This window comes from Panicum virgatum, chromosome 9K (genome assembly GCF_016808335.1).
Source record: "Panicum virgatum strain AP13 chromosome 9K, P.virgatum_v5, whole genome shotgun sequence".
NCBI classification, from domain to species: Eukaryota; Viridiplantae; Streptophyta; class Magnoliopsida; order Poales; family Poaceae; genus Panicum; species Panicum virgatum.
In genome coordinates this window covers 953,041-979,650 of record NC_053144.1, presented here as the reverse complement: position 1 = coordinate 979,650, position 26,610 = coordinate 953,041, and the positions used below count along the sequence as shown (strand labels likewise).

Genomic DNA, 26,610 nt, shown 5'->3' with positions numbered 1-26,610 from the left:
GCTAGTGCCGTGGGCCTTGATCGCGGCCCAGGCACGGCCCGGCGCCTGGCACGGGCCCGGCACTAGCCCGCCTGCTCCCGGGCCGGACCGGGACAGTGCCGTGCTTTCTTGGGCCGGGCCCGTGCCGGCCCAACGGGCTCGGCCCAGTTGGCCAGCTATAGTTGCGGTGCCACCGCCAGAGCGCGTGCGTCTCGTTGGCCACCTCCAGGATGCCGTGCCCGAAGCTGCTCTCCCTGTAGGCGCTGTACTCCGGCTGGCGGTCCCAGCAGAAGCTGCCGGCGGCGGGGCCCGACGTGAAGTTGGAGGCGCAGAGGCCGCCGCCCATGAAGGGGTCCGGCGTGGACGCCGGGTCCGGGCAGTGGCCGGGCTCGTCGGCGTGGCTCGTGGCCATCTTCTCCCGGTTGCCGCCGTCGCCCACGGAGATGTGCACGGGGCCGCACGGGTCCAGCGTGTAGTTGAACACCCGGTTGGATCGCTCGTACGCGTGGACGTGGCCGGTGAAGACGACGTCGACGGCGTACGAGTAGAGGAGCTCCTCCATCTCCACCCTCATGCACTCGGCCTCCCTGTAGTGGGCCTCGTAGGTGGTGTACCAGGGCGCGTGCCACCCGGCTATCAGCCACGGGGTCACTGACCTGTCCACCTTCTCCAAGTATTTCTCCAGCCACCGGTATTGCTCACCTGATTTCTTGTAGTCGACGTACGCCGCGAGCATCACGAAGTGGATGCCACCGGCGTCGAACGAGTAGTAGAACGGGGACAAGGATCCGCTCTCCTCTGACGGGAACGCGAACCTGGAGCTGTAAGACGCAAACGTGGTGTTGTAGGTGAGGCCAAGGTCCCCGACCACGGCGATCCTCCCCGGGTAGCTCCTGGGACCGACGGCCGGCATCGTCCGGAACGCCCGGACGTCGCTCATGGCGCCGGGGATGGCCGGGTCGCCGCACTGGTAGTAGTACCTGGTCCCGGGCTCCAGCCCCCGGAGGCGGACGTGGTGGATGATGCCGGAGGTGTAGTTCCGGAGGCCCTCGAAGGGGTAGAGCTGGCTGTACACGAGTGACTCGCCGGCGGCGGCCTCGTGGGGGAGGAAGTCCGCGGCGAGACCGTAGCGCACGACGCTGCCGACGGCGCTGGGGTCCAGCGGCTTAACGCCGCCGCCGCCGCCGCCCATCTGGAAGGCCCCTGTGATCCAGGAGATCCAGGCGGAGGTGGGCTCGGCGGAGAGCGCGACGGCGACCTGCTCGGGCGCCCAGCCCGTGACGCGGCGCCGCACCCGCGGGTCCGTGTCCGGCAGGTCCACCGTGTGGCCCCTGTCCCCGAGCGGCACCGTCACCGGGCGCGCCGGCCCGGACAGCGTGGACGCCGGCTCGGCGGAGGAAACCGCGGCCGCCGCCGCCGCAAGCAGCAGCAGCGGACGGCACAGTTACGGCGGCACAGCGTGGACGCCGCCGCGGCCGCAAACAGCAGCGGGAGAAGTGACGTATTCGAAATGGGCCCACATGGGCCTGTGAGCCTATCCCACAGCCGCCGCCCATTCGCAGCGTTGTGAGCCCGGCCTCCTCCTCCAGTGGCGCGAGCTGTCGCTCCACTGCCATCCATCCGCTGTGAGGCTGCACCGGTGTGTGGACTCCTCCCTGCCGTATGCAATAGGTGGCCTTGCCACTGGCATGAGATATGTGCGTTGCTCCCAATCAATTTAGTCGCTAATCGTCGTGGTATACTGTCTCGACTGTGCATGCCTGTGCGCCGCCACCCACCCGCTCCGTGTGCCAACCGCCTGCATTGTTGTGGCGTGAGCGGCGGTCGATCGGCGGCGGCACGGGCGGAGGAAGAGAGAGAAGATAGAAGAAATAGAGCAAAGAGAAAAATAAGTTGTCGTTTATGTCAGCGAAAACACCCTTCAAAATAGTTAGATGGTCAAATATAATTAATTTTAATAGCTCGATGATCAAGAATACTTTGTTTTAAAGTTAATGGCTAAAATCGAATTCAGGTGATAATTGGATGGTCAAACTCAAAACTAAACTTCTTTCTTGAAAAAAAAACTGCAAAGGACTCTTCCTCTTCGAGGTTGAGAGCTCGAGATGCAATCCCGTATCGGATACGGAACTCTTTTCCTTTCCCGTATTGCTTAGGAAAAAGTGTATTTTTCATCCCCCAAATATTACAAAGGTATGACATTCATCCCTCATCGTTCATTTGGTGCAAATCAACCCCTTAACTAACTAAAATGGTATATTTATCATCCACATCTTAGTTTGACAATAGTTTAGTGCCATCTAATGGCAGTTTATGTCACACAATCATCTAACTAATCCCTAGTTATCAATGCAATATGATGGGTTGAAAATCTAAAAAAATATGTGAATCCTCTAAATTGGGTACCCTAAAATTTATTGGAAAAATTTAACAGAATTGATTCTCACCAAATTATTATAGCAACTGATTCAACATTAGACATGGCTAAGTAATGATTAGTAAGATAATTATATAATCTAAACTAATATAATATGACACTAAATCATTGTTAAACTATGATGAAATGATAAATGCACCGGTTTAGTTAGTTAAGGGGTTGATTTGCACCAAACAAAATATGAGGAATGAATGTCACACTTTTACAATATTTGAGGGATGAAAGATACACTTTTTCCTATTGTTTATCCAGAAACCGACCCCGGCCTCTCGATTCCAGTCGAGGCTCGAGGCGCTATCTCGTATCGGACACGAACTCTTTTCCTTTGCCATGACTAGCATGTCGATTACGGCTTCTCCCAAACCGACTCTGACCAGGCTTCTCCCAAACCGATACTGACCACGGCTTCTCACAAACCGACCATGCCCTCTCGATCCCAGCTGTCCACACCCGCCAACCTAGATCCATCGGCCCAGGCTCCTCTCCTCTCCGATCGCTTCCCCGCTATAAACTCGGCGCCGCACCTCGACCTCGCGCGCCTAGGGTTTCGTCTCGCGCCCAACCACCACCGCCGAGATGCCGAAGAACAAGGGTAAGGGAGGCAAGAACCGGAAGAGGGGAAAGAATGAGGCGGACGACGACAAGCGTGAGCTGGTTTTCAAGGAGGACGGGCAGGAGTACGCACAGGTGACGCGCATGCTCGGCAACGGCCGCTGCGAGGCCATCTGCGTCGACGGCACGCCCCGCATCTGCCACATCCGGGGCAAGATGCACAAGAAGGTCTGGATCGCGGCAGGCGACATCGTCCTCGTCGGCCTCCGCGACTACCAGGACGACAAGGCCGACGTCATCCTCAAGTACATGAACGACGAGGCGCGCCTGCTCAAGGCCTACTTGGAGCTCCCCAGCCTCAACAAGGGCGTCGACGTCGACGGGCCCGAGGACGGCGAAGAGGGCAGCGACTACATCCAGTTCGAGGACGAGGACATCGACAAGATCTAAGATTCCTGTTTCTCCTTGCGATTACTTTCTTATTTCTTATAAGTAGTAGCATGTGGTGATATGGTTTAGGCTTGTTGTTATGGATTTGCACTATTGCCAGCATGCGTGGTTAGGATCTGAGGCCATTAAATAATGGCGGATTAATTTTGGTTCGATCTGGTACATGCTGTTATTACTAGTGGTTCCATTATTGTTCTTGATTGTGTTCTTGCTTGGTTGTTTGCCGTTTTGTTGCAATTCTGGTTGCAGTCTATAATAATTTGGGGGTTGCGAGGGCTTCTCGAGGAGCTAAATTCCAGTTGATTGTATCCTATGCTGCCTGAATGAATATTAGAGAAAAGGGGGTCTTCTGCACCTCTATGATCTGGGTTGAAGGGTAGAGCCAATTAACCCTTTGTTAATGTAAAAGGGGCGATGATTTATTGTTTGATGCATGTCTTGCACAACTTCTTTCATCTAGCAACCACAACTCTTTGATTAAACGGTTTGGGTTGCCTCCACATCAGAAATTGTTTGTGTTTGAAATATTTGTGTAGAAGCCTGTTTTGTTGCCTCGTGTGCCTTGTGTTTTCTTGTGCAGTCTTTATCGACATATTGGAAAAAATTGTGAATTTTCCATACGACACTAGGTCGAAAGTGGCTGCACATTTGAGTTGTGGTATCGTCATTTGGTCTTTGATTCATCGCTTGCAGTGTTAATCAGTGTCTCTGTCAGCACTAACAATTGATGGTAACTATAGGTAGATTATTCTTTTTCTTTTTGAAGTGCCCTCATCATTTATTGGACTGGTATATTTCTTGGACTACTGTTTTTGTTGTTCTTTTGCTTCTGGCTATAGTTAACAGCTCTATGGTTTTTATTCTCTGTTGTTTTCCTTGCACTTAATATTGTCATGTTTTTTTCTTTTGTGCCCTCCATATATTTGTGTTTTTCAATTTTTGTTGTATCAAATAGTTATGAGTAATCAATTTGGCGATGTTTCCCTTTTTGGAATTGTGGGCTTATTGTTCCATGCAGAACTTTATAGCCTTTTATATGTTATAGAATACTTAGACGACTTAGCTGCTGTTTTAGAAGACTGAGTTATAAGATTGATCATGTGATTTCTGTTCCCACGTTGGTAAAGTGGCTGTATATGCTGCCTACTTGCCATATTGTGTTTATCTGTTGTGCTTGGCTTCTCTCTCTTGCAAAGTGGAACTGCAATCATGTTTATCTGTTTTCGATGGCTATTTGGTGCAATCATGTTACTATGTTATGCTCAGATTGCAAAGTAGAACTAAAATCATGTTTATGTTTTCAATGTCAATCTGACAATGAACTGCAATCATGTTACCCGGCTTCTTGAGGAATTTCAAAGCTAAATTCCAATTGATTGTATCCTATGCTGCCTGAATGAAATATTAGAGAAAGGGATTCGTTTGCACCTCTATGATCTGCAGATCTGGGTTGAAGGGTAGAACCAATTAACCCTTTGTTGATGTATAAAAGGGGCGATAATCTGTTGTTTGATGCATGTCTTGCACAGCTTCGTTTATATAGCAATCCACAACTCTTTGATCAAACGTTTTGGGTTGACTGCACATCAGAAATTGTTGGTGTTAAATATTTGTGTAGAAGTCTGTTTTATTGCCTCGTGTACTTCGCGTGTTCTTGTGCAGTCTTTATTGGCTTGTTGGAAGACATAGAGAGGAACAACTAGATGTGCTCTGAGTGTTGATTAGTGATGGTCTAAATCAATATTCTTATCACACAGTACTGATTCAGTGGTCATGTTACAAAAGTATAGGTTGGCTACGTAATATGGTCAAGGATCCACTATCAGAATGTAGTTTATGATGGAGCTGGATCAAAAGGATATGGCAAGGCCATCATCTTGTATAGGTTGGCATCATCATGTTACTCCAGATCACACAGTACTGGTGTGCTCTGAGCCATATCCTTTTGATCCAGCTCCATGCGGGCCTAGATGATGGCAAGCAGAATGTAGTTAAAATCCTGCTGGAAACCACCAAAAGAGAAGAATTGACATGACAATCCTCCATCATGCAATATGTGTAGTCCCACACGGATACGCCAGAATGGGAATTTCAATTAAGATAGTTATTACACTCTCTTGCTAAAGAACTCATGCAACGCATACATACATGCATCAGATTCCCAACTGCATCAAAGCAAGCAGATCATAGGCAATTACTTGACTGCCATTCTTCTTGTTCAAACATACATCCCGCGTGCCTTTCTTCTTGTTCAAACATATACAGCTTGCCTGCCTTTTTTTTTCTTGTTCAAACATACACAACCTGGTGACGACAGAGGCAGTAAATAACGTATTATTCAGAATGTTCAGACATACACTTCCTTCTAAATCAGTATCATAGGCAACTTTTTATTTCTTACCAATTCATACAAGCTGCTTCCATATTCTTAGTGTCGTACAACTGCAAACGTCCCAAGCCAGCTGCTCCCATACCCTCAGGCTTCTGCAAGTGCTTACATGCATTCATGTACAAAAGATTTAGGAATCAAAAGTCATCTTAGATGCGTCTTGCTCTAATGGTTCTTCTCCAGAATAGCAACAATGAAAAAGCATGGGATTTGAGATGTTGATGTAAGCATTTTTAATGAACACATGGCTAGCAAAGTTGGGGTTACCACTATGTCGACCAAACCTTAAGTTTTGTTCCTAGTCCATAATTCCAGATAGAATTCTCATGATTCAAGCTCTAGCAATACAACAGACATAGAAAACTGGCCAATTAAAGGGCTATCTTGCTTTTCTTTAAAGACATTGGAATAACAGTGAGGCATTGTAACAAAAATTAAAAATTCCAGAAATTGAGCAATGGGTAATGAGTTTCTGCTCTGGCTCCTTCAGTAGGAACTGTAGGAAGGATTTTACAGTTGAAAAAAAAAACAATGAAGCATAGTCATGTACTTTATGGTCATTCATCCATCAGAAACAACAACCAGAAAATTCGTAACCACACGACCACCTCTTTCCTGAATCCATACATCCCAAAGTATATCAAAAGATTGTTGTTAACCGAGAAAAGATGAAATTAATAATTGGTGAATCATAGTGCTAAATCGCTGGACTTATAACATGCAAGAAACATGGAATCTTACTTCTCCCATAGCAAACCACACGTACTACTATGTTAGCTGGCCGCATAAATCAGATTTAACCTGCAAGAAACATGGAATCCTCCTTAAAAACAATCTCTAGATGTGTATTTTGATCGAAACAATAGTTTAAAAAAAATCTAGGCAGCACATCAACCACCTCTTTTAAAGAATTCACCACACATACATTCGTTAGATTAGATGAAGCCATGAAGGCATGCCTAACAAAATTCAGATGGAAAGTTGGATAGCTAACCCTGCAAGTAAAAAAAATCATTTCCCCTCCATGATTTTCGGAAAAGGCTAATTTATAGATTATTAGAAGATGCAATACATACTGCAATCTGAAAGGTTATCGAGCACCAATGAAATTTTTAAAAGAGAACAGCTGAAAAATCAAAACATATGGCCTGCAAACAGAATCACAGAACCGCCTAAATACATGTGAACTAATATGGAAAAGTAAAGTAAACAAAATACACCTGAAATGTAGAAGCTTACCGAGGAACGAGAACACATAAGTCCACTTTGCCTGTTCTGATCTGCTACTTGTATTTAAATACTTATCAGTAATGCTAGGATGTATCATAACATAATCTGAAACATATGACCACCGATGCCATGCCAAAGCATCACGAAATCCTACACATGAGGGCATCACAATCAGAGAATGCCATCCACAAATGCATTAATCTGACGAAGAGAGAATGAGAATGTCATCATGAAATCCTTTTGTTGTAGATTGGCGGAGCGGACATTGGCAGCCCTGGCAAAAGAGAGTGGCACGCAGCAGAAGAAGCTGTATAAATTAGGGGGAGCAGTCAGGAGGGAGCCATCTACGCTCGTGTCCCTGTAGACGAGGTAGTTGGAGTGGGAGCGGAGGGCGTACCTCGGACTCGGAGGTGCCGTTGGCCGCGAAGCGGGCGAGACGCCGGATACGGCGGCGGCGTGTATGAGGGCGGGCGCAATGCGGGGTGGCAGTGCATGTCGGTTGACGTCGCCGATGCAGTTGAAGAGGGTGACGACTCCGGCTCGGAGGAGGCAGGGACGACGGCGACGGCTCAGCGATAGCGATATCGACCCGAGGCCGAGCCGAGCGGCGCTCCGGGCACGGCGGGGAAGGTGGAATCCGAGCAGCGTCGACCCCAAAGCGGATCGGATGGGACGGGAACGGCGGCTCCGGAGTATGGGTAGCGCGGTCGCAGATCCGCGAGCTCCCTAGCTGCGGCGCTGGAGGGGCGGGCGGGCGGGCTGCGGAATCGCGCAACGGCGTCCGGGAATCCGCGGAAGCCAGCTGGGACTGATCGTGTGCGCGGGCGCGGGGCGGAGGCAGGGGCGGTTGACACTTTGACGGGAGGACGCGCGGGCAGACTCGCGTACTTTAAATGTGATGCATACTTTAAATGTTTCCAAGAAATATGTTGTAATGGGCCATTACAAACATGAGCAAAAATCATAAATCATTCCCCATGGGAAAGGAGAAATATAGAAGTGTTCCCTTGCAATGCTTACTCTCACATTTTCCTATCCACATAAATAGCTCCAATACCTAGCATATAATAAATCCACTACACCTTGAAGCAAACTAACCTGGACGCAAGGACGCAAACGCACAAGTTACCAAAAAAAAATATTATGGATCCCTTAGAATCCTGAAAGCCCAATATCATCTAGGACCGGGATATCCCGCGACCGGTCGTGGCGGACAACTCCGAAATTAATCCAAGTTAAATGCACTAAGAACCACCCGAGGCCTTCATACACTTAAATAGGATTAAGATGTGGATCCGTCGAGTCAAGCTCGATTAAACCACGCATTTACAATGGAAACAACACACGCTCACACGAAGGTAAGTCCTAGATATTACAACATTCCATAAGTCCAAAACCATAATGAATCTCAAATTAAGTTATTACAAACCAAGTTCAAACTATCAAAGGCTATGGACCAGTTAAAATGTTCCGAAAAAATGTAGCAAATGTCATTCTAATAGTGTCCCCGTAGCACTCGCACGGAGCATTGGCTCGTGAGTTTGAAAAGCAAATTTTTCAGGGACTCTTTTATCCAGATGGTAAAGGGATCAATTTTAAAAGCCCACTTTGGGCCAATTAGCTTTGTAGGAGATATATTCGATATTTTTTTCCACCATGTTTAACATTTTTATTCACCATGTTCAACATTTAACTTCAACATATTCAATACTTGGCTTTAACATGTGCAACATTTGTTGTTCAAAACGTTGAAATCAAACAAACCGAATGTTAAAACTACACAAACCAAATGTTGAGACTATACTAATAAAATGTTGAAGCAGGGCATCTTCTTCTCCGGCGAGCTTTTTCTCCGACGAGCTTCTTCTCCGGTGTTGCGGGTGGCGCACGGTGGCCACGGGGCAGGGCATTGCACGGCGGTGGCGCACGAGCCTCGCGCGTGCGGGCGCAGCCTCATGGCGGCGCGGGCGGTTATACGAAACCGAGTGTAAATTGCTTGTTTGAGGGCCAAAATGATTTCAAATTAAAAACTTATCAACTATAAAGTTTCATAATTTTTCGGGATCTACAACTTTCATATTGGTCGTTTCTCCGTCCGAGGTCGTTTACAAAAATTTGAATTTCAAATTTGAATTCTTTCAAACCAGGTTATCGTTGACAAGATGATTTCAAATTAAAAACTTGTCAACTACAAAGTTTCATAACTTATTGTGATCTACAGCTTTCATATTGGTCGTTTCTCAATCCAAGATCGTTTAAAAAAATGAATTTCAAATTTTGAACTCTTTCAAACTGGTTTTGGTTTGACAAGATGATTTCAAATAAAAAACTTGTCAACTACAAAGTTTCATAACTTTTTTTGATCTACAACTTTCATATTGGTCATTTGTTCATACAACATAGTGATACTAAAACGTGTTGATAGAAATCAACGGGCCTTTTCCTCTTGGGCAAACATACAACAAAATGTTCTTCTACATTAATTCTACATCACTGTTGCGCAGAAATAGAACTAATGCGTGGGGAAACACACATGAATAAAACTTATAATATTTTTCTACATTAATTCTACGTCACCTAGGGCGGAAATAGAACTAACGCATGAAAGACTCATCAATAAAACTTGTAAATTTGCTATCATTAACGTTGGTCAGAAAATAACAATATCATAATCAATTGAAAAATCATACGACTACTCTTCCAATTAAATTTTTCCTGTTGGCTCTAATTTAATTGGAAGATATAAACTTCATTCAGCGAAAAAAATCTATTCAGAAGCAATTCTATCACATATATATTTGTTTGTACTCATCTACCCTCTAAACATTTTATCCTGTCGGTTCAAAATTAGATAGGGATAAAACTATACAAAATTCATCAAAATGCTTCTGAAAGGAACAAACTTTATTCACAACTTTTACTGTTCATATCGAAACGGCCCATGGCCGACTTGCTTCAGCTCGGCCCACCTTGGCCTCGGCTCGTGGCCGAGACTCGGCCCGCTTGGTTCCAGCACTCGGCTCGGCTTGGGCCTTGAGCCCGAAAACCGACGGCTGGGCTGCCGAATCGGCCCAGCTCGCGGCTGTCCCCTCCGCCCGCCTCGATCTCAGCCGTTCAGCTCGATCCAACGGCTGAGCGGGTAGATCGGGCGGTACAAAGAGGCCGGTTGCTCTCCCCTCAAACCTAACCCTAACTTTCTTTCCTTCCTCGCCGGGTCACCGCCGTCCGCACGAACCCCAGAACCAGAGCCACCAGAGAGAAAGAGAGGGGCATGGCGGCGGCGGAGGGGATCCGGGAGGTCTTCCACCGCGTCGTCTTCGGTGCCCCCAACGTCGGCAACCGCATTCTCGTCAAGCAACTGAGGGTCTGTGACGCTGGAGCTCTGATGAAGCTCGTCGAGAACTCGAGATCACTCTTCCTCAAGAGGGCAACATGTGGATCATCCACAACGGTGGCAAGGTCAGGAGAATGGCGGCGGCGGCCAGTTCTTTGCAGCTTCTCGAGGCCACCGTCCTGCCGGCTCTACGCCCCCTTCCCAACCACGCCTCGTTTCTCGACGCCATGGAGCTGATCAACAACCGGATGCGGGAGGATGCTGCCTCCGCTGGCCGCAAGGATCGACGCTTTCCTCATCACCCGCTCGAGGCCATGCTCCGTTCAACCCCTTCTCCAGGCTGCGGAAGGACATCGACTACCTGGGCGATGCTGTCAGAGCGTTACTGGAGTCTACGTGTACTATCAGCCACGGCGAGCCGGCGGCGGGCGCGGCGGCGGGAGGGGCGGTGCAGGCGGGGGGACATGGCCTGGCGGCGGGCGCAGAGGGGGCGCAAGCGATGGCAGCGGGCGGACATGCTCCCCATCAGATCCAGATCCTGGAGCTCCTGGAGGCGATGGTGGCGGGAGGAGATGTTCCCCAACAGATCCAGGATGAGATGGAGGCGATGGCGGCAGCGCTGATGGGACATCAGGTGGCTGAGCGCGGAGATCTGATGGCGGTGGTAGTACCTGGGATCTGACCAGCAGAGTTGAGGAAGGGTGGTGTTCTTCTCATGGTTTTTGTTTTTATTTTTCTATGAGAAGGTCGAAAAGTCGAGTCGATGCCAGTGACATTGGTAATGTTCTGCCTCTGAATCTGCCTGAATGGAATCGGTTTCTCCTGCCTCTGAATGCGCCTGAATGGAATCGGTTTCTTCTGAAAAACTGTCTGTATCCTGCCTGAATGTGCGTGAAATCCATTTGTGAAAAATTCTGTATCATTGTGCCTAGATGGTCTGGGGATGATGTTGGGCTTTGGGGGTGCATAGAGGCTTTGGGGGTGCATATATAGAGCAAAAACCCTATGATGTTCGTCGCCAATGACGTTCTCGTGGTGGCGGCAAGCTCCTGCTTCCCATGGAGGATGGCCGCCCAATGACGATCTTGCGGTGGCGGCGAGCTCCTGCTTCCCATGGAGGATGGCCGGCGAGCTCGTGCTTCCTGTGGAGGACAAGGATAAAGATTACTGTGATGAAATACAATGATATGTTTGCTTGTTGGGTAGAACTGTAAGCCGAACACCTTGTACCCAGTTGTAGGTAAACAATGTCACCAAGTGGCAAGTGCACATTACAGTAATGGTTTCATACACGGAATAACAGCCTCAAGTGTTTTAATTTGCATTGCTGGCTCAACAACAACAACGACGTTAATCCATCATTATGCCTACACGCAAACTAGGGATGCCAACGGGTACAAACCCATCGGATATCACTAACCCAAACCCGCACCCGCCAGGATAAAATCGTACCCGTTAAAAAACCCATACCCGTCGCGGGTATGATTTCATACCCGTACCCGTGCGGGTTTTTTTTTACCCGCGGGTTTCCCGTACCCGATAGAATAAGCAACAAAATTTAATAGAAAATATAAACAAATACACAATGCATTATAGCCAAATGAGTCTATGAATAGGTAATCATCGATGGGAATGGAAGTATATGAGCCTAAGTCTCTCTTAGCATGTGATTGGATCTTATTTTGATACAAGACCTTGTGACATTAGTATTTTAGGTTATATGTTGTCGGGTTTATTGTACCCACGGGTTTGCGGGTTTGGGTACTTGAAGAACAAACCCGCACCTGCAAACCCGACGGATACGAAATTTATCCCATTAAGAAACCCGCGGGTATAGAATTTAGTCTATACCCGCACCCTAATGGAGCAAAAACCCATCGGGTTTCGGATACTCGTTGCCATCCCTACTACTGACTGACTGCTAATGCCAGCCAGGCAGCCACTGCATCCTGCTGCTCGTGATTAAAATGATTCAGAGACGAATTAACTAATCCGTAAGGCCAGTACACGTAGCAATTATTCTAGAAAAAAAGGTGGCAACCAACCCCCAATGTTGGTTTTAGGATCGCCCGCTCGGACCGACCGTCTCCACGTGCGGCTTGTTTTCTTTTTCCTGTTTTTGTTTTATTTCTCATTTTCTTTTCCTCCTCTCTCGCGTTCCCCATTCCCTTTTCTTCCCTCCTCCCAATCTAGAGCAGTGCAGCGCTCAGGCTGCGCCGACGGCGCGCGCCACCGCGAACGTCAGGCTGGGCCTCCCCCCACCTATTCCTCTCCTCATCGGCGGATCTCGGCCGACGCGCTCGTGCAGCTCGTCCATACAGTAGTAGCAGCAGGCTGCCCACGCCTCCGATCCGCAGCTCCCTCGCCGTCCGGAGATGGCTTCCGCCGCCTTCGCCCTCACCTCGCCGGCAGCCCCCGCCGTCGCTGCCCGGTCCAAGGCACGGCCCGCCCCTAACCCTCAGTCCCTACCAATTTGCTGCTCTACTGGTCCAGGGTCTGAATGTCTTCTGTGATGGCTTGTTGATGGGCGCAGGTGCTTGGAGGGGGGAAGAATCAGGGGAGAAATGGCTGCCGCGTGGGGATCACGAGGATGGTGACCGCCTGCTGGCCTTTCTAATTGCTCGTACTCGTAGCCTTGTACTACTTATTTGGATCGTGGAGTTGATTTGGCGAATTACTTGGGTGCTGTAGCATGAGATGCCCATGGGCCATGGTTATCGTCATGTATGGTCTGTCAATTGTTAGCCAGCAGTTCCTTAATTAGCAATTTATGAATTGGGACAACTTATAGCTTTTGCCGAATTCTAGTCTTTGTGATCTCCTATGCTATCAGTTACTGCAGGTTTCTAGGACATTATCTACCTTCCCATATAAGCATGTAGGTTACTGTTGGTTAAGCAGCAGAATTATCCTACTAACCATTGATCTATAAGCATGTCATATGATCATCGACTTTGAATGGAGGACTACTTGCATTAGTAACTTCTGCAAGAAAAGATATGCTCCATACTGTGTTTCTGCATGCTGAAAATATCATAAGTTCACTTATGAACACAGCTGTTGGAGCTTAAGTGCTTTCAGAGCATAAGCAAATAATTGTCTTATAGTTCTGAAAGGAACCGAGAACCTCATTTCATGATAAACAAAATGACGCAACAAGTGCTGTATAGGAATGATTATTATTTTGATTGGTACACACTTGAATTTCCTATGCTAAAGCTAAGACACATCAATATTGACAGGCTAGCTAGTTATGAGAATTTTCTTCTTCATTGAGGGTGATGTTTTGTATTTTTGTTGTCTTTATTTAGTGTGCACTCCTGTTTGAAGCTTTGACATCTCTTTGTGCAATGATGTGATTTATGCTTTGAGTTATGATTGCTCCTTTCTTGAACTCAGAACTTCGGCCATGTTATATGATGGCCCTTGCAGTGGATGTTTCTCGTTTTGAGGGAGTGCCAATGGCTCCACCAGACCCAATTCTTGGGGTTTCAGAAGTCTTTAAAACAGATAAAAATGACCTGAAGCTCAATCTTGGTGTTGGTGCCTATAGAACAGAAGAGTTGCAGCCCTATGTCCTCAATGTAGTCAAGAAGGTGAGCCTAATTAGCATCAGCATTTTGTTAATATTAGATGTTCCTGTCTTCATGTTCTCTTTTGCTTGCTGTAGGCTGAAAATCTTATGTTGGAGAAAGGAGAAAACAAAGAGGTACTGTGGAAGTTCGGAATTCAAGTTGCATGGTCATAAGAATTCATTTCTCCTTAGTTTATTTTTGTTTTATGTTTCTGAAACTGAAGGAAAGTTTTGGATTATGGTGTAGTATCTTCCTATTGAAGGTTTAGCAGCATTTAACAAAGCAACTGCAGAGCTACTGCTTGGAGCTGACAACCCCGTCATCAAGCAAGGACTGGTATGTACAATGCTGCACTTGCTGCCAGTATTGTACTTGTAGTGTTTCATGTAATGCTGATAGTGTTTCACAAGCTGGGCTTGAGTCTACTTGAGCTTTGACTGACACAAGTTCTAGCTCTTAATCCACTTATGCTTGTCTCGGGTTAAAATTCATACTAATGACTGAGCCATCACCATCGAAACATTATTTTCTATGGCTCATTGTTGACCAAGTTGGAACACCCTACATTAGTTAACTATAGCTACCTAATGCAAAAGGAGGTAGGGGATAGTTATCAATTCTTTGTAGGCCACTGAACCATTTCATTTATGACATATCAAAAGACCTTTTAGAGAAATGCATTTCAAGTGGAAAAATACTGTTACCAAAAGCTTTGTGGTGTGCCTCTGTATACAGCTACTTAATTCGACTCTTTTCTTTGTTATTTCAGTTTCTGTAGCAAGTCATCAACGATATGGAGTAGAGGAAGAGGACATGGATCTGGAGTTCTAGACAGTTTATAAATCAAATATCACATGTATGTGCTCAACTGACTACCGTTGCTGTCTTGATGCTTGATTTTATACTTTTATACCAAGTAGTATGTACTGTATAATTTTTTTTCTAAGGAAATTTATACGAATGAATTTTTTCCTAAGCAAAGTTATGTATAAAAAATCTAAAAAGTTTATACAACATGGATATTGATGAAGTTTTGATACAAAAGTTATATAGAAAAATGTACACAAAAGGTATACGATAAAAAACTTATTCCTTCAGAATTTTGGGTTTTTAGTTGATAAAAGATATTTGCTAGCAAATATCATTTATGTAAGCTTAATTAAAAGTTATTAACAAAGGTTTGGTTGGTAAGTCATTTATCAAAATTCTTCCAGTCAATCATTTTGAACCAGCCATACTCGTTCATACTGATTAGGGCCAGTCACGTCAACCTGCTATACTCGGCCAAACTGATTAGGGCCAATCACGTCATCCTACCATACTCGGCCCAAACAGTTATGGTTGTCTATGTTTTTTGGGTTCGACTCTGTCACCATATGCCTAGATTTTAGTATATATCAAGGTTGACTGGTCATACTTTTTCCAACTGATTAGGGTCAGTCACGTCCACCTGCCATACTCGGCCCAATTGATTAGGGCCAATCACATCAACTTGCCATACTTGTCCCAACTGATTAGGGCCAGTCACGTCAATCTGTCATACTTGGACCAACTGATTAGGGCCAGTCACGTCATCCTACCATACTCGGCTCAACTGATTAGGGCCAATCATGTCATCCTGCCATATCCGGCCCAACCAGTTAGTGTGATATGGGTTTCAGAGTTTGACTCTATTACTATATGTTTGGAATTTTAGTATATATATAAAGGTTGACTTGTCATACTAGGACCAACTGATTAGGGTTAATCACGTCCACCCTCCAAACTCCCCCACCCCCAAACCCCTCACACACACACTCACATGTTTTTATATTTTTTCAATCCATTAGATTTGCATGGACAAGTTCTGCAAATGCAAACTAATTGCTTTCTTTTCCAATATATATTTTCTTTTTTTTGACAAGTTTATGTAATATATGAGTAATTTTCTATAAAATTTCCCTTAAAAAGATTTCCATCTAATAATTTTTCACTATATGTAATTTTTTATTGAAAACCTTTTTCATATCTAAAGTTTTTGTATCTACCTGGACTAACAAAGTTCGCCATGTGCATTCTTTTTTTTCTTGAAAACTTTTTTCAATCCATTAGTCTGCATGGACAAGTTCTGCAAATGCAAAGTAATTGTTGTCTTCTCCAATATATATATTTCTTTTTTATGGACATGTTTATGTAATATATGTGTAATTTTCTATAAAAGTTTTCCTGTAAAAAGATTTACATGTAATATTTTTTTCACTTTATCTATTTTTTTAGTGAAAACCTTTTTCCATATCTAAATTTCTTTGTATTTATCTGGACAACCAAAGTTTCCATTTTGCAGTCTTTTTTTCCTGAAAACTTTTTCCCTTATGCACTTAAACATTTTCAACTTTTTTAGTATATATCAAGGTTGAGATGCCATACTTGTGTCCAACTAATTAGGGCCAATCACGTGCACCTGCCATACTCGGTCCAACTGATTAGGGCCATTTATTTTCAAACCAGCCATACTCGTCCCAACTGATTAGGGCTAGTCACGTCAACCTGTCATACTTGACCCAATTGATTAGGGCCATTCCCATCATCCTGCTACACTCGACCCAACTGATTAGGGCCATTCACATCATCCTGCCATACTCGTCCCAACCAATTAGGGTGGTCTGGGTTTCAGGGTTCCACTCCATCACCATATAATTTGCCTACTGGGTTTTTAGTATATATCAATGTTGACCTGCCATACTCGCCTCAACTGATTAGGGCCAATCACGCCCATCTGTCATACTCGGCCCAACTGATTAGGGCTAGTCATGTCCATCTGCCATACTCGACCCAACTGATTAGGGTCTGTCACGTCCATCTGCCATACTCGAACCAACTGATTAGGTCCAGTCACGTATATCTACATACCCAACCCAACTGATTAGGGCTAGTCACGCCCATCTGCCATACTCGACCCAACTGATTAGGGCCAGTCACATCCACCTTTCATACTCGAACCAACTTATTAGGGCCAGTCACGTCTATCTACACACCCGACCCAACTGATTAGGGCCAGTCACGTCTATCTACCATACTCGACTCAACTGATTAGGGCCAGTCACATCCATCTGCCATACTTGACCCAACTGATTAGGACCAGTCACGTCCATCTGCCATACTCAACCCAACTAATTAGGGCCAGTCACGTCCATCTGCCATACTCGACCCAACCGATTAGGGCTAGTCACGTCCATCTGCCATACTCGACCCAACCGATTAGGGCTAGTCACGTCCATCTGCCATACTCGAACCAATTGATTAGGGCCAATCATGCCCATCTTCCATACTCGAACCAATTGATTAGAGCTAGTCACGTCCATCTGCCATACTCGAACCAACTGATTAGGGTCCGTCACGTATATCTACCATACCCGACCAAACTGATTAGGGCCCGTCACGTCCATCTGCCATACTCGACCCAACTGATTAGGGCCAGTCACATCCATCTGCCATACTCGACCCAACCGATTAGTGCCAGTCACGTCTATCTACCATACCCGACCCAACTGATTAGGGCCAATCACGTACACCTGTCGTACTCAACCCAAACTGATTAGGGCCAATCACGTGCACCTGCCATAATTAGGCCAATTGATTAGGGCCAGTCCCTTTTCAACCACTCATATTCAAAAAGTTTATTTCATATTTTTTGTTATCAATTTTTTTTCTTTTCCAATATTTCCACAATGAACGATTTCTTTTATTTTGAATTTTTGTTCTCAAATAATGTTTCTAAATATTTTTCTTTTCAAAAATTTTCATCACAAATTTTGTTTCCAAAACTTTTCAAGATGAAGTTTTTATGTTTCTTTGGACTTGTGCTCTCAGTGTTTGGCCCCATAATGTATTTACTTTTTTATTTTGAATTTAATTTTTTCCTCCTATTTTTCTTATCTCCATTTTTTTATCAAGATGATGTTTTTTTCTACAAAGTTTCTAGATAATTGTTTTATAGAAAAGTTATTAGGGAAGTTTTATATGAAAATTTTATTTAGAAAAGTCCTCTATATAAGTTACTTATAACAGTTTGTACAATTATTTGTTTGAAAATTTGTTACATATTTTTTTAATAAACTTTCAGTTCAAGTTTTTTACCTAACTTCAGAGAGTTTAACTTGATAAGTTTGTTGTGTAAGTTGTGTTGTATAAATTTAGATAACTAAGTTTTGTACTTGTTCTGTAGAGAGATCAAATCAATGCATGCAGTTTGTATGTGTTCTGGCCCGCTGCAATAGCTTGCCAGATCGACACAATTGTTTCTGCTCTTTAGGTTCATTAGTTTTACTTCTATATGTATCAATTTTGATTGATTTAGACCAAACCCAGCAGCACTATAAATTTTTTTCCATTTCTACGACTCTAGATTAATTTGAAAGTAGTCTTGTTATCAGTAAGCTTGACTAATTTGAATTTCACTGGAAGTCTGAAACCATCAATTTGCTAGTTGGTGACTTTTCTTGTGTACGAATTGGGACCCGTGGGCACGCTACTAAGCATCTACCTTGAGTCATGTGCAGGTCCAAACGTGATGACGCAGCAGGTGACCCAAAGGATGGACGACGCAGGACAAGACCCTTGCGGCGCGCACCGTTGGGCGCCAGAAGCAGCCAAGTTGCTCACAGTAGTGGCCCCACCTGCGGGTTCGTTGCCTCTTCCGAGGCGGGCCCGGGGGCCTCTGTCGGTACCCTACAACTGGGGTACCCACTCCTACTGTGCTAAGACTCGCGTAGTTATCCGTAACTACGCCCTAAGGAGCTGAGCAGCCGGACCCCTGGGGTCCGACTCCATCTCACCGGACCAACGGTCCCGGACCCGCTTCCCGCTCGGGGACGGGTCCGGTGTCACCACGTGTCCTAGAGGTGGAAATGCTCAATACCTGTGGCCGCGGACCCGGACCCCCGCAGGTGGGTCCGGGACATCCACGTGCCATCCGGACTCCCACAGATGGGTCCGGGACCTCCACGTGCCTATCCGGACCCCCGTGAGCTCTCGGCTCAGCTAGTTGATCGGGAGGGGTCCGGAGCCGCCGCGTGTCACGCAGACGCGGGCGCGGGCGCAAGCCTTCCGCTGGAAGCTCCCTCACCCACCCGCATTAAGTGCGAGTGGTCGAGGCAGGCTCTGTTGTCTCTGGGCACGGGGCAGCTTTTGTCAGTCCACACTGTGGATCGCCAGTTACCGAGGCGGCTCGTCAGTTACCAAGACAAGCATTAAAGACTCAGCGCCGTGCGCATGGGCGACGAGTCATGATGACCAGCTACTGACTGGAGCAACAGTGCACGCTGCTACAGTGACTGAGCCAGTAGTTCGGCGCTTCATCACGACATCGACGCGCGGCTGCAGAGGCTAGACTCTACTCTGACAGGACAGCTCAAGACCATCTCCGGTCAGAAGCTACGCACAGAAGCCGACGACAAGATCTCCGGATCTGAGGCATTGAAGGCCAAAGTGTAGTTTATAATACATCGCCGGGTCCACATGTCGGGGCCCCGCTCAGTGTACGTGCTCCCCTTGGACATATAAAAGGGAAATCACGCCCTCCTTCTAGCAAGAAGCTCTCCAGACGCACAAGCTCTCGCGAACTCTCTCTCTCTCGAGGGAAGGCAATACAACACACAGTGGACGTAGGGTATTACGCTCCGGCGGCCCGAACCACTCTAATCCCGCTGTGTCCATCATGTTCTTGAGTGAGATCCATCTAGGACTAGCTAACCCCCGAGTACACACCCTCTGGGCTAGGGCGGGTGCCTTCCGCCACCCGGCCGTGGTTTGCAGCACCACGACACCTTGTCTTCATACTCTCTTCTATCCTTAATTAAGTAATCTGGACTGGCCCTAAAAAAACTGATATCCTAGATTTTAGAATATGTAAAGCAAGTCTTTTATATCTTTAAAAAGAAGATTATTCGGTGACAGCAATATACATGGTTTACAAAAAAAAAGTAGTCAAAGAAAACAAAACTATATATACATGCATTCTTTTATCGAAAAAACATGCATCCTTTTATTCTAGAGTGTTCGCAATAAGCATTCTACCATAACAATTCATCTGTCCTGCTAGGTATGCAGGGGCATGGTCCCACCTGTCAGTCGGTGGGCTGTTCTGTTAGTGGGAATCTTAAGGTACAAGTGCCTGTCTGGTTCTTTATCATTAAAAGGGTTTGGATTAAGTGAGACTGATCAGTCCAAATGCTGTTTTTAATGTGCTTAATCAAATGGGAAGAAAACAAACAGCACAGTGGGGGCAGAGCGTTAGCTCACAAGTCCTTATTGTTTATGGTGAGCTTTGTTATGGAAAGAAAGCCAGCCCGTGACAAACCTAACTGCATCATCACCATGCACCATCACATTACTTCATGGTTGTTGTCGTGGTGTGGCAAACCACAGCCGGGTGGCGGAACACACCCGCCTAAACCTAGGGGGTGAGTACTCGGGGGTTAGCTAGGATTAGTTCGATCTCGCTCAAGAACACAATGAACACAGCAGGTCTAGAGTGGTTCGGGCCACCGGAGCGTAATACCCTACGTCCACTGTGTGTTGTATTGCCTCGAGAGAGTCTGCGGCAGCTTGTGCTCTAGTTCCACATGTGTCTGTGTGTGCTCTCGTTTTCCCCCTCTTTTCTCGTACAGCGAGCGCCTCCCTTTTATATCTCAAGGGAGGCGCGTACATGGCCGTTGGATCCCCGACAGGTGGGCCCAACAATGTAGTACAAGATAACGTACTGTCCGTACATTATGGCTTTGCAGGCGGAGAAGATCTCACTCCTAGATTTCCCTGCCTGCTCCTGGAATCTCCCGTTCAGCATGCCCAAGCGCTGTCTTGTCGAAACGGCACCAGGTGTAGCTTGCGATGTAGCTGAACGGCCATGTAGCTTGCGGCGTAGACGACATGATGGAAAAGTGCCGTGCCGTCGTATCAAATTAATGCGGCAGACGGGCTCTGCGCGGCTGATGCGCAGGCGGCTGCACTGTGTACTTTGGTAAAACGCGGTCTACAGTGCGGCCTGACAAAGGCTGTCCCGCGTGCCGCGGCGGCAGAGCACGCCTCTACCACCTGCATTGAATGCGGTGGGTGGGCGAGTCTTCCAACGGAAGACTCGCGCCCGCGCCTGCGGGACACGTGGAGTTTCCGGACCCCCTCCCGGCGGTATGCTGGCTCTACGCGCGTGGGAGGTCCGGACAGATGCGGGGAGGTCCCGGACCCCTATGGGGGGGTCCGGGCCCTCGGCCGTTGGCTCGGAACTTCCCCTCCTCCGGAACACGTGGCGTCCCCGGACCCATCCCAGAGCTGGGAGCGGGTCCGGGGCCATTGGCCCGGTGAAGTAGGAGCCTGACCCGTGGGGCCCGGCAGCTCCGCCCCTTATGGCGTAGTCGTGGATGACTATGCGAATAGTCGTGGATAACTATACGAGTCCTGCCTTGCTGCAGTAGAAGTGGATATCCCTGCTACAAGGTACCGACAGTTGTTGATGGCAATGTATAGACCAAAGCTGCTACTATAACTTTCAGGTTTGAGTTCCAGGTTTGGGTGGAGATCTTAATTTGTAAGCATCCATAATTTCTTATATAGAGTAGGGGTACCTGTCTGCGAAATTAAAAGGGGTTGTGGTTACACTGATGCAGTATATACCTACTTTTTTTTTTACAAGTTGCAGAATATTCGTGAATTCTTGGATTGATGGATAAACTCAGAAGAGCAGCTATAGTGTACTTGCTTCAGAAATCAGAAGCCCTGGCTCGCCCTGCAACATGCTGCCAGAGGGAGAACCATGAAGGCGTACAAACGAGTTTCTGATGCTTGAACTTTAGAGTCAGTTCAGATTGAGCCTTTCATTCTGAAAAGAACCAAATAGCAAACCTGAAAAAAAAAGGAACAAGCAGCACCGGTTACTTACTGGCTAATTTAGTTGTTTTCTTGAAGAGAAATACAGAAAAGCAGGATACCATTACATTACAAGGCACTTCATATGAAAAGGTAGCCTCCTCAGAAAGTCATACTTCAAACTCATAAGAGATCACATGCCAGACATAGACCCTATTCATACTTTGGCATCATATTGTAGCTTGACAACTCTCTCAACTCACGAGACGGAATCAATCTAAATTATTTGGCCAAGTGGTCAGCCATTTGTTTTACGCAACTGTTGTTCACATCCATCAAACAGGCAGCTGATTGTGCTATGGACTTGGCCGAAATTATAATTCTGATCTCCCTCAGTATCAATACAATATGTCGTGGGATTTCTAGGGTACCCACAGCCGGGTGGCGGAACGCACCCGCCTATTCCCAGAGAGGGAGTGCTCGGGGAGGTACTAGGCGACCGGGCTGATCTAGCTCTGAGATAGGCACACAAGAACACACGATCTAGAGTGGTTCGGGCCGCCGGAGCGTAATACCCTACGTCCACTAGGAGAAGTTTTGATCTCTGTTGTGTATGAGTCTATCCTCTGCCGGGCCTTGGCTCTTACCTAGCTTGAGTTTTCCTTCTAGCGGGCGCCCCCTTTTATAGACCAAGGGGGCGGATACATAGGACGTTGGGGGCCCGACAAGTGGGCCCAACGTGACTGCGTAGCATACTACGCAGAGTATTTAGATGGGTACAGTGGTTACGAATCTTTCCTCCGATACGCTCCCACGTCCTGCTAGCGCTACAGTGGTCTTCTCTTGTCCCGTCACCAAGGTGTCCGTTGGGGAGCGTAGCTTGCGGCGTAGCCTGTGGAGGCTATTATGTAGGCGTCATAATGGGTGAAGCCGAGCCGTCGTATCCATCTGTTATGGCAGACTTGGCAGGCGCGGCGCCAGCAGCTCCACTATCTTGGAAATACGCGATCAATAGTGTCCCCTGGTCAAATTATCGCCTCGGCTTCTGCTACATTAATGCCGCGGTAGGTGAGCCTTAACAGGGAGACCAAGCGGCCTTATATACGTGTCTGGGCCTGTTGCCACGTGGTGGCCCCGGACCACCCCGAGGCGGGGTGACGATTCCTTTCCTCGGAGAGGGGTCCGGTTACTATACTGGGGGTCCGGGACTCCATGAGGGGTCCGGGACTTCCGCGGGGGTCCGAACCCCTCGGGAGGTCCGGAGCCCCGGCTGTTTGCCCGCCCGCCTCTTCCGGGACACGCGTCGTTCCCGGATCTTTCCCAGTCGTGAGGCAGGTCCGGAACCGTTGCCGAGAAATCAGGACTCCGGACCACAGGGGTCCGGCTGTTTGGTCGTAGTCATGGATAACTACAAGGTCCTTGCCTAGATACAGCAAGAAGGGGTACCCCAGTCCTGGGGTACCGACACAATATAATCTCTCGACACAGAATAATAATCACAAGTTGCACACTGAAATGGAATTTAACTCAACATCAGCTGCTCCACTGATAGTGATGCCTTGTTGTCTGACATTCATCAAGTAAGACAGTGAATCATGAGTTACTACCTCGCCTGGGATCAGCACTGGGATACCCGGTGGGTAGGGGCAGATTAGCTCACCACAAATTTCACCAAGGCTGTCCTCAATTCTCACTCTCCTCTTCTTTGCAAAGAAGGCCTCTCTTGGAGTCAGATGCACAGAGATCTTGTCTAATGGGCCACAAACAAAATTTTCTTTAATAGGTTTGGAGCTATTTGCACAGAAATATTTTTCTGATAGATGTTTTGCAGATTGCACAAGCTTCTCAACATCTTGCACTCTGGTTCCTAAGTTGACTGCGAATGTCACTGATTGTGTGCCAACAAGCTCAGATACGATTTGATGACCTTCATATAAAATGTCATCGGCTTCATATCCCGATAATTGCAGATCTGAAGCACTGAATGTAATACGCAATTGATCAATAGCAGGGAAATCAGAAGCAAAACATGGCAAGTCCAGAACAGATATCCCTGGGATTATCATCAGCTGGTCTTTTGTTTCTGATGCTATAGCTGGTCTTTTGTTTCTGATGCTATAGCTAATGGTTCGTCAAATATATTTGTGTTCTTGCTCAGATGATATCTTGCAGCATCCAAAGATGACAGTAGGAGGTAACTCGGGCTTGAGCTCTGGAGGACCTGAAGGCACTGGCTTACTTGATCTACATTCACAAGATCTCCAGCCGTATGAAGCATTGAGGACTGTGTAAGGGAGCACAGGACCTTGTGTGTGGATTGCACAGCCAGGTCAGCACCTTGCTCAATTGCGGTGCTTGGAAAACTGTCATGGAACCTGAAATGTGCGCCATGTGCCTCATCAACTATAACTGGAATGCCTCGTGGGTGACAAACACTAACAATACCTTGCACATTGCTGCATACACCATGGTATGTTGGCGAAGTGACAAGAACAGCGCCAACCCTCTTTCCATCCTCCTCCAACTCTTTTACTGCTTCATCCACCTGCAAGGGGGTGATACCACCAGCAATGTCCCACGCAGAACTATACTCTGGTATTATGTATTTAGGAACCGCACCAGACAAGACCAGTGCAGAGATCACAGAAATGTGGCAGTTTCGTGGTACAATGAGGTAGTCACCGGGAGAACAAGTAGCCATCACCGAGGCTTGTATCCCACAGGTTGTTCCATTGACAAGGAACCAGGTTTTAGATGATCCAAACAGTTGAGCTGCTCGCTTCTGAGCATCCAAAATCACACCGTTTGGGGAGAAGAGATCATCAAGCTCTGGTAGCTCGGGTAAGTCATGCAAAAATGCCCCTGGCCCAATAAGTTTTGACAAAGAAGATGGAGCAGCTTTTCCTCTATTGTGCCCTGGGAAGTGAAAGCAGGCAACATCTTGACTGGCAGTTGATTGCAATGCCTGAACCAGAGGGGCCATTCCACCTTGAATACATGCTGAAGATTCAGCTGGTGAAGCTTCAGGCTCAGATATCCTTGGTGTGCTCAATGATGTGCCACATTGTACAACAGCATGTTGTCTGTGAGATTCCTAAGAGGCAAGAAACTTTGTACAGTCACATACAATACAGTTACTCAACCGAAAATTTCAATTGCCATAGGTAAAACATACAAAGCATATTTTAATTACAAGCTATTCTGGTAGAGGAAGTACAGAGCATCTTCAATAAAAGTTTCAGCATAAAGGAGAGCGAGCATGAGCAAACAAGTATTTGGTAAAAAAGAAGGGAGAGAAGAGGCTGAACTGATAATGAAATAAAGTTACTGAAGAGTAATACCCTTCACATGATGCACTGGATACACACAAATCCAATGGGACTGGAACAGCAAAGCTATAGCTTCAGCAGAGAATCTGAAGTTACTGGTGCAGTTTAGTTCCACACTTTCAAGCCAAATTCCTCATTAGCAAATAGCAGTCTAATTTATAATGGAAAACACACATTCTAGAAGCAGGAAACTACAAATTGGTAGTCGCCTGGTAGTCTAGTAGATCATAATCTAAGAACAGCTGCAGAGCAATGTCCGCAAACAGCTTGTGGGCAAACTTAGCAGAACATCTTGCGAATACCAAGGCCAGGGGGCCAGTGGCGGAGCTGGCAGATTTTCACGCCTAGGGCCACTTATGTAAGTGTTTAAACTACCTAAACTAGACTGCACCTTGACAGCCACAATAGCGACAGCCTACATAAGCTTGGTGTCGATTCTAGGTCTAATTGTACAACAAACTTAATAAAAATTTGAAGTATACAGAAGCATATAAATATAATTCATGTCGATTTGGTTCATCTGCGCCTATCAAATCTTCATCAACCACTAGGACGTGAACCTTAGCATACACATACAAGCTGCATAGTTCAAAAGAATTAGGCAAGAGAACATTAACAAACCTGAAGCCACACATTTCTGAACCCCATTGAAGGTATCTTCAGCCACATTCCACATGAGAACAATACGGCACAAGGTTGGTTTCTTGATTTTTCCCTCTTGCTGAAAAAAATTCACCCCTCTCTGATCGTGAGCCTGAGGAATTGGGGATTGCCGGATTGGGCAATCAAAAGCGACCTGCTTGTTTTGAGATGCGTTAGTCCAGCAGTACGACCTCAAGCTCCAGGCGCCGCCGGGCGGCGCTTCCATCTCCAGGTGCAGGCGCCAGCGCTCGTCAATCCGGCCCCTAGGCGTCGGCGTGTCGCCTCTGCCCCTTGGCCCTTGGGGTTGGTCGGTTGGGGTTTCTCCGATCTGAGGAGCCAGGAGGTGGCCGCCGCCCACAGCGCCAGGTCACCGGCGCCGCCAGCCGCTTGGGTTGAGGTGATGAGTGATGATACAAGCGGAGAAGAAGCCGAGAAGGGGCGGGGGACCGCGGACCCGGCAGAGAGGCGAGAAGGGAGGCGCTCGTTCTCTACAGGAAACCCACATAAAAGGAAGAGTTCGTTCGATATAGGAAATGGAATGCGCACCTCACAGCAGCACATACTAAATCCCCTATTGGAACGAAGAAGAACACACGGGTTCCAAGATAAGCCAAAATCATTCAGAGGACGAAGCCAAAGCCAAGCCAGTGAGGCAGAGAGCCGGATGTGAGCAGGACGAGAATTACCCTGTGATGTGGGCAGGCGGAGGCGGGCGAGCTGCTGCCGGTAAGGAAGTGAGCCATGCTTGCGCGCTGTTGTTCGGTTCGGCGAGAGACGGGGACGAGGACGAGGACGACGATTTTTTTTTTTTTTTTTGAGTGTACGAGGACGACGAACCGCCTGGAGAGGGGAGG

The 26,610-nt window shown here is 47.0% G+C and overlaps 3 protein-coding genes, 1 long non-coding RNA gene and 1 pseudogene across 6 annotated transcripts; 2 read left to right on the top strand and 3 right to left on the bottom strand.

Moving 5' to 3' along the window:
- Position 1: 1 nt before the first annotated feature.
- LOC120648934 (purple acid phosphatase 15-like) lies at positions 2-1,414 on the bottom strand (the record flags this gene model as incomplete). The annotated part of the gene is made up of 1 exon (XM_039925559.1): positions 2-1,414. A coding segment is annotated over one exon (1,413 nt), but the record flags the coding sequence as incomplete, so codon positions are not given.
- Positions 1,415-2,954: 1,540 nt separating this feature from the next.
- Positions 2,955-3,655, top strand: LOC120649111 (eukaryotic translation initiation factor 1A-like). Its single transcript, XM_039925794.1, has one exon. The coding sequence runs from the start codon at positions 2,993-2,995 to the stop codon at positions 3,416-3,418; it is 426 nt and encodes a 141-aa protein (XP_039781728.1). The 5' UTR covers positions 2,955-2,992; the 3' UTR covers positions 3,419-3,655.
- A 1,751-nt stretch (positions 3,656-5,406) lies between these two features.
- On the bottom strand, positions 5,407-7,885 carry LOC120649110. Its single transcript, XR_005665159.1, has 5 exons — positions 7,435-7,885; positions 7,047-7,311; positions 6,549-6,608; positions 5,820-5,902; positions 5,407-5,722 (listed from the first exon to the last, which is right to left on the bottom strand). It is a non-coding gene; the product is annotated as an uncharacterized LOC120649110 (long non-coding RNA).
- A 4,613-nt stretch (positions 7,886-12,498) lies between these two features.
- LOC120649108 (aspartate aminotransferase, chloroplastic-like) lies at positions 12,499-21,917 on the top strand. 3 transcript variants are annotated; one of them, XM_039925793.1, is made up of 5 exons: positions 12,499-12,809; positions 12,905-13,967; positions 14,042-14,080; positions 14,193-14,282; positions 14,716-14,976. In XM_039925793.1, the coding sequence occupies exons 2-5, from the start codon at positions 13,746-13,748 to the stop codon at positions 14,722-14,724; spliced, it is 360 nt and encodes a 119-aa protein (XP_039781727.1). In that variant the 5' UTR covers positions 12,499-12,809; positions 12,905-13,745; the 3' UTR covers positions 14,725-14,976. The 3 variants fall into 3 exon arrangements, 2 of the variants coding, with proteins under 2 accessions (XP_039781727.1, XP_039781726.1); XR_005665158.1 differs by lacking the exon at positions 12,499-12,809 and adding an exon at positions 21,619-21,917 and having other exon boundaries at positions 14,716-14,802; XM_039925792.1 differs by lacking the exon at positions 12,499-12,809 and having other exon boundaries at positions 14,239-14,282.
- Positions 21,855-26,564, bottom strand: LOC120649107 (annotated as a pseudogene).
- Positions 26,565-26,610: the final 46 nt, after the last annotated feature.